The sequence below is a fragment of the Trichechus manatus genome, unplaced genomic scaffold (assembly GCF_000243295.1).
Source record: "Trichechus manatus latirostris isolate Lorelei unplaced genomic scaffold, TriManLat1.0 scaffold00029, whole genome shotgun sequence".
Taxonomy (NCBI): domain Eukaryota; kingdom Metazoa; phylum Chordata; class Mammalia; order Sirenia; family Trichechidae; genus Trichechus; species Trichechus manatus.
In genome coordinates this window covers 10,694,122-10,701,989 of record NW_004443965.1, presented here as the reverse complement: position 1 = coordinate 10,701,989, position 7,868 = coordinate 10,694,122, and the positions used below count along the sequence as shown (strand labels likewise).

The following is a 7,868-nucleotide window of genomic DNA, read 5'->3' as shown; positions in this document are numbered from 1 at the left end:
ATAACATGTCCAAAGTATGTGAGACAAAGTCTCACCATCCTTGCTTCTAAGGAGCATTCTGGCTGTACTTCTTCCAAGACAAATTTGTTTATTCTTCTAGCAGTCTTATGGTATATTCAGTATTCTTTGCCAACACCATAATTCAAAGGCATCAATTTTTCTTCAGTCTTCTTTATACATCGTCCAGCTTTCACATGCCTATGAGGTGATTGAAAACACCATGGCTTGGGTCAGGCACACCTTAGTCCTCAAAGTGACATCTTTGCTTTTTAACACTTTAAAGAGGTCCCTTTTTTTACCCTATTGAAACTAACCATCAGTAGCTTTCAATTCTGTGATGGTTATTTATGGAGAAACAAGTTAATTGTCTTTTCCTACTAAGTCTGTACCTATTTGTGTTCACAATGAAAAGGAGAAGTCTGCTAGCTGATCACTCCTAGTATCTCCCCTACCACCTCAGCTTATAATTAGGATATAGTTCCCAGAACAGTCAAGCCTTTAACATTAGATATTCTCATTTTTTCTTAATCAAAGGAGAATTCCCCTACCCTCTTTTGAATTTCAGTAACTTCTTGTTGACTAGGTTTTTTGGTTTTTCAAGTTTTGCTCAGCTTTTTCTTTTTGAACACTTTAAATACAATGTAACCAAAATCTAAAATGTATCAATAGTTTTCTTCCTAGGAATTTCTATGTAAAGGACTGTGAACACATGTGTTGTCTATTCACTGCGCACTGGCATGCAGAATCGGACTTTTTGGCCAGAGAGCAATTCATTGAGTGAAATAACTGAGTTAATCTGCAGCTTTCTTGTTGTTGTTTGGTACTTAAAGGTTGCTTCTTTTCAGGTGGTTAGCTGCACTGAATTTTACCATAGCTGTATGACTTTTGGGGGGGCTAAACTAAAATTCCTACTTTAAAGTAGAAGTAAACCAGAAATCCTACCTGAATTGAGGGCTTAGAACCAGTTAGCAAGGAAGAAAGGATGTAATTTCCTCTGACTTAATGAAACTATACTATTGTAAACACTTACCAAGAAAGGAATATCTTCTCTCAGAAATAGGATAAAAAATTTTCTTAGCCAGATATTTTATTCTTTTATTCAGGTATCAGAGGGTCTATGAGAGGAAATGGGAAAAGCTTATAAATGTGGTTTGATTTTGTATTAGTCAAGCCTATAAAAATAAATACTCAAGTTAGAATAATGTAAAATAGAAATGTTTATATTTTTGGCTCTGTGCCCAGTAGAGGGATAGGAAATAATTCTGAAGTTTAAGGATTGCTAAGGTGGCTACTCTTGGCCTATGGTAGAACTTTCACAAATTTGAGTTGCATATCAAGAATTATAAAAGTTTAGGAGGACTTGGAGAGTGGTTAAAAATTAGGCAGCAATTCATCTCCTCTGCTGATCTACACCATCAGACCCAGTAGTGTAGGAAGGATCAGTGTTGTGACACCTTCCAGATTTCTTTCTGTAGTGTTAAACTCCTATTCAAGGAGTCACAGAACATTACGTTACTCAGCAGTTCTGTCCCCTTGCCCTAACCAGAAACCTGGGAACCCTCCTGGATTCCTCCTCCTTTCTCACCTCTTGATTCCAACTCCTCAATATGGTATCTTTCAAATGCATTTCCTTCTTTCTTTCCCTTTAGACCCAGTTCAGATCTCACTTTTCTGTCACCTAGACTGTTGATTGACTTTCAGTTGGTCTCCTTACCTTGCGTCTTGCTTCCCTCTCCCCTTCTAAGGCACTAACCTGAAGTGTTCTTGTCTCCCTTATGTTTGTCATTACATCATAAATTTCTTGCCATGACATGTAAAGTTATTTAGAGCCTGGTTCTTGCTACCACTCTAGTCTCATCTTCTGCCACTCTCCTTCCACTTGTACCCTGTTCTCCAGCTATTCTGGTGCATCTGCAGTTTCCTGAACACATCATGCTCTCTCAGGTGTCCCATCTCTGTACCCGTAGTTACCTCTGCCTATAATGCATCATCACTACCACCATCTGTAAATTCTGTCAGAGATATGTGCTTGGGTGCCCATAGCTTCTGAGGACTCCTTTACAGCATTTATCTCATTCATTATAATTATTAGTTTACTGTTTCTGTCATACTGTTAGACTGAAGTAAGTTGAATAAATGGTTATATCAAAAAGAGAGCACCTCAGAAATATCTGTTTGGCATAATGTTAGACTAGTAAATTTTTTAAAAGAAAAGTCAATAGAATATACTAATTTTAATACAACTCTTCCCAATCCTAGCTACTTTTACTTCTTTACCTCTCCCGCTCCCGTGATATGGGTACTCTTCAGTCATTTTCTTCTTACTTTATCCCACCCATATCCCTCCAAGGACTTCTCTCTGAGCTGTCCTCAATAACTGACTGACTTCTCTTTTGGCTTACTTTCATTTGCTTGTTGCATAGGTGTCTCAGTAATAAACATCTCTGAAGATTTGTATTAAGTGAAAGAGAAGCATGAATTAAGATTATTTACTTAATGAAAGTTAGTTGATATTGACTGTATAAAATCTGATTTGGAAACAGGACAATGATTCATTTATTATCTATGACTCGTGAATTTGGTAAATTTGATGTTGTTTAGTTTACATGATCATTTTATTTGGTATGAAATGTATTTTACCCTTGTGTAAGTTTTTTATTCTTTTCCTTGTAGGTTCTGGGTCCCTCAGAGCAAAATTTGATCTTTCAGAAGGACCCAGTAAACCCACAACACTTGCAGTGCAATTTCTCAGCGAGGGAAGTACCCTCTCAGGAGTAGATATTGAACTTGTAGGCACTGGCTATAGGCTTTCCTTAGTAAAGAAGCGGTTTGCCACTGGTAAGTTGGGAGATTTCAGGGTTTTTAATATACATGGGAAACATTTGTTTTCTAACAGTTACTAAACAAGTGTCAGGCAGTTTATAATCTAAAGGCATGAAAGTTTTTTCTTTGACCCTTGGTACAAAGTGCCAGGTAGAAACACACCTGGGAGACAGAATACCCATGGTCAGGATAGCTGAACACCTGTGATCTGATTGTAATGTATTTTAAACAGCAGATGGGAACTCAGGTTCTGTATCTGTAACCACAGTGAAAAATGTCCTCCTTTGGGTTCATCTGGAATTATAATTACAAGGGTGTGCTTGGTGTTTTTCAGGACGATATCTGGCTGATTGTTGATGGACCTGGGAAAGTGGTTGGCTCAAGGAAGTAGTACAGACCTGCCATTCTGCATTATCTGTTCTTCCCAAACACTATTCTAACTTGTATTATGTCTTTTAAACTTAGACATATTTCAGAGCTAATTACAAACATTAAATTGCACTTTTAAAGTGAGTCATTGAAAGAAATAGCACTGAGATGATTTTCAGTGCTGTAAATGATCAACTGCAATATTCAGAAAGCACGTTTTTTCAGAATCTCAGTAAAATGAAGTTTTAATAGTAAAATTTAAAATTATCTTCAGTGTCTCTGTTGAAAAAAAGAGGTTATGGTGAAAACATCAGGTCAGAAATTTCAGGAAAGCAAGCACAAAATAATTTAGCTTTCCATAAATTTTTAGAGTCAGAGGTAGCTTGGAAATTTCATAAATTTGGTATTAAATGGATACAAGCAGAACATGAATTCTAAGTTTTGGATAATGTTAATTCAGAATACTCAATCAAATTGAGTTATGTGCCATAAAATAATCAGACTGCATTCCTAGTTGTATTCAAAAAATTTAAGATTTGATTTTCATATAAACATTAATAAAGTGTAAATGGTATTTTATATTTTTTTAATTCTCAAGTGCAATGTGTTTTAAAATAAGCTTGCAAAAGACAGCAGAGATATTTACTTCTGCAGTTAGTTAACTTTATAGAAGTTGTGATTGTTTTTCATGAATTAATGCTGTAGATTTAATTTATTTTTATATGGATTGCATAATGTGTGCCTTTTAAAACAGTAACAAAAACCAGAAACGTGCCTATCCAGTTTGTGTTCGTTAATGTGTCTCACTTGTTTTCTCACAGTCTGAATTTTCTATTCAGAATCTTACGATGGTCAAGCAGTTTTCCAAGGTATTTGCAATTTTAGTAAATATCTTTGACTGCAATTGGGAAGGGAATTCAGAGTAACTAAAAGATAATTTATACTTAAGATTTCTGGCTCATTTTCCTTAGTGATACACTGTAGCCACTAGAAAGAAAACTACACCTAATGGCATATATTTATAGAGAAAAATAACCTCAAATATTTGATCTTAACTTCATCAAAAGTATGTGAGTTTTTAAACATAAACTCTGAAACACTGTAATGGTAAATTGGCAATTGGTATTTTTACTTTCAATTTAGCATTTCCGTAATTATTCCATTTATCATTAAAAATTTACACATTTAATTCACAGATTATATTGTGAACATGAGTTTTGTAATATTTTGTGAGGAACAGCATTTTAGATAAGATTAAATTTGGCAGCAGAGAGAGATGTACTGCCATTTGTTTTGTTTTCAACATTTGGAAACAATTGGAAAAGTTATCACTTGGTACATTATTTAATTGCCACCTGTTAAAAATAGAGAACTTATATGAAGTGATGTTTTGGGGTAAGCATTTCTTAAACTACTAATACTGAATAGTAAAAAATCTAATTTTACAGCAAATCCTGAGTAATTGCAGAAATGAAATATTTTGGACAAATTTTCATAATTTACAAATGGGAATTTTATTTATAATGATAAATGCCAATGTCCATTTTGCATAGTAGAAGTGATAAGTTGTGTTATATGTAATTTATATGAAACCACTAATTGTTCTGTTAAGCTTACAGAAAACCCCTTTTACTATACATTTATGTAAAAATCTTGCTATACTAAATACAGCAGAAAATCTACTCTTTAGGAATATGTAACACAGTATGTGCTTATTTTTATATATTCAGTGTTATCCCAATTCTAAATTTAGATTTGACTGAAGTAACACATAAGACAGTTTGCTAACATGTTAATCTTTACTAAGTAGTGAGCAAAACTAGAATATCGAACTCATATTGTGCTTTTTTAAAATGCCAATTATTGTCCTTTACTGGAATCGTAACTGTAATCTGCTTTGCAATCAAACTGCTTTTATTGGGCAGTTAATATTTTATTATTGGAATCCAAACTTTATTATACTCACTGTGTTTGTTTTTTAATCAAGTATTACCTACAAATGTACAAATTAGTGAAATGGTTAAACTTCTGCACTTTCTTAATTACCACAGTCTTCATACCAAGTGTTGATACATAAATTTCTATTGGGTGCAAGTTACAATTTTGAAGCCATATAAGTTTATATTGTTTTTTTTTTTTTTTCCCATTTAAAAAATTCCACTAATGGTGTAAAACAGACCAGTAGATTTTCAATGGGAAATGTATTTAGCAAGCTGGTTCTTGCTTCTGTATAGTGATAAACTTTGTAGCTTCTCTTTAACCAAGGATTTGTAAACACAGAACTCTAACAAATGTGAGTTTTTAAGGGTTGTTATTTACTACTTTGGGTTGTAATTAGAACAATGCAAATCTATCTTACAAAATTTTGTAAATATTTTTGATTTTTTTTCATAAAATGTAAATTTTACATGAAAGTTGTACCCTTAATAAACATGTAATATATAATTTATTAATTGGTTTTGTGTCTTTTTATTCCTGTTGAAAGTAATAGCCATGCCATAAGTGTTAGGGTAACGTAAGCCAGCCAAGAGGTGAATTATTTGTTTGAAATTTGTACCAGCATTTGAACAGGCATACTGATTGAACTATGCAATTTCATTTTAATTGATTGTGTAGAAAAACTTCGTTTGGATAATATCCCCAAAGTATATAAATTCTTTAAAAAATGTGTATGTGTTTTGATGTATTTTTAAATTGTTATTAAGCTTTAGTGAAGGCCTTCCTCCCGACCAGTGGCTCAGGAACACAATCTTAGACAATTTTAAGATCATATTGTTCCAAAGAAACAATTAAGAACAACAAGATTCCCCGCAAAACAATAGATTTAGAAAGGGAGAAATAAAGGAAATGAAAAAGGAAAGAAGAATTCATCTTAGGTACAGAAAACTTTGCAAATCTGTTATAAAAAGGAGCACTTTAGTGAATCTAGGTGAGGGCTAGGGAACCTGTGGAAAGAATAGTAGTCTCTTACTATTCATACCATCTGCCCATCAATTTTTTTCTTCATTCTCTTTTTTTCTTTCTCCCACTTCTGTTAGGATTAATTGTGCTAGCTGCTGTAATAAACAACTCCAGGATCTCAGGGGCTTAATATTATGTTTATGGCACAGTCCTATGCAGGTTTGAGGAGGAGTTTTGTTCCCTACGGTAATTCAGAGCTCCAGGCTCCTTCCATTTCCTGATTCTGTTTCGAAGCATCTCCATTTGGCTTTCAGAGGGGAAAGAGAGCAAAGATTACATGCGAGTTTTTTATGGGCCAGGCTTAGAATTGGCATCATCACTTCTGCCCACATTCCATTAACCAGAACTTGATTTTGTGGCTCCAACTAACTGTAAAGGAAGCTGGGAAGTGTAGTTCGGTTGTGTGTTGAGGAGAAGGAAACGCGAGTTTTGATAAATACTGAGTAGTTCTTTGCCAGGAATCCCTGGGTGGTGCAAATGGTTAATGTGCTTGTCTGCTAAATGAAAGGTAGGTGGTTCAAACCCAGCAAGAGGTGCCTTGGAAGAACGGCCTAGCAATTTGCTTTGGGAAGGTCACAACCATGAAAACTATGGCTTGCAGTCTACTCTAGAGCACATGGGGTGGGTGGCCATGAGTTGAAATCCACTCCGTGGCAGCTGGTTTGGTTTTAATGGCAAATGATGTTGAGCATCTTTTCATGTGTTTGTTGACCATTTCTATATCTTCTTTGGTGAAATGTCTATTCAAGTCCTTCCCTCTCCTCCCCTTTTTATTGGATTGATTGTCTTTTTTGCTTTTGTAAAAGTTCATTATATATTCTGGATATTAAACCCTTATTTGATACATAGTTTCCCCCAGTGTAGATTGTCTCTTCACTTTGTTGTTAAAGTCCTATAAGCTTCTTAATGATTAGACTGTATACTTCAAAATCCTATCAGTGCATAACTGCAGCTGCTTGCTCCACTTCTTTGGGACCCCAACTGCTGGCACCACAGTATTTGGTGGCCCTGGGATCTTTGACCCCAGGCAGTTCCCCAGTCAGAGATGGTGTTTTTATTAGGAAAAATCCCCTCAAAATGCCAGCTCATTAGGACAGAATTCAGTGAGCAATTCAAAACATGCACGTTCACACATCTGCACAGTAACGATCAGTTTTTCAGAAATTAGGGGGCGTGGAAGTCAAACATGGAAGGGCTACTTCTTTCCCTTAAGAGGGCATTACAAACTAGATGCATATGTGTGAACAGATTTTTTTTCTTCCTGGAAGAAAAGTCATTTTTTGAAAACTGTAAAATATAAAGAATTGCTAATAACTACTCAAATACGGGAGTTTGGTTTGTAGGCAAACTATGAGAGAGATAAGACATACCTGTGTACTTCCTGAAATCTTTGGGCAACAAATATTAAGTGGGAATTTTAAAATAAAAATATTTTAAAGTTCAGTAATTAACCAAAAGTTAATACTGTAGCCTGTCAAACATTCCAAAGCATACATATTTTATAGGTCTTCAATAAATTTTCCAGATATTATCTACTTGGCTATAAAAGTCCTGGAAATGTCTTTTTTTTTTTTTTTTCATGTAACAAACTGTAAAACCTCTGTGTCACCTAGAATTGCTTAGAGCAGTCAAGGAAAAATATCTAGGTATCTGCTGTATCTGTCATGAAGTGTCTCTGAGGTCAGCTTCCCAAAGGAAATCCTGGGGAATATCTG

The 7,868-nt window shown here is 34.7% G+C and overlaps 1 protein-coding gene across 1 annotated transcript in view; it reads left to right on the top strand.

The window, feature by feature from the left end:
* The window catches only part of FCHO2 (FCH and mu domain containing endocytic adaptor 2), a 153,647-nt gene extending 147,817 nt beyond the window's left edge, over positions 1-5,830 (top strand). Inside the window, exons 24-25 of the mRNA XM_023729450.1 lie at positions 2,674-2,838; positions 3,158-5,830. Of these exons, the coding sequence (XP_023585218.1) occupies positions 2,674-2,838; positions 3,158-3,180 (188 nt within the window). The 3' untranslated portion in view covers positions 3,181-5,830. The remainder of the gene's footprint in view (positions 1-2,673; positions 2,839-3,157) is intronic.
* The last annotated feature ends 2,038 nt before the right edge of the window (positions 5,831-7,868 follow it).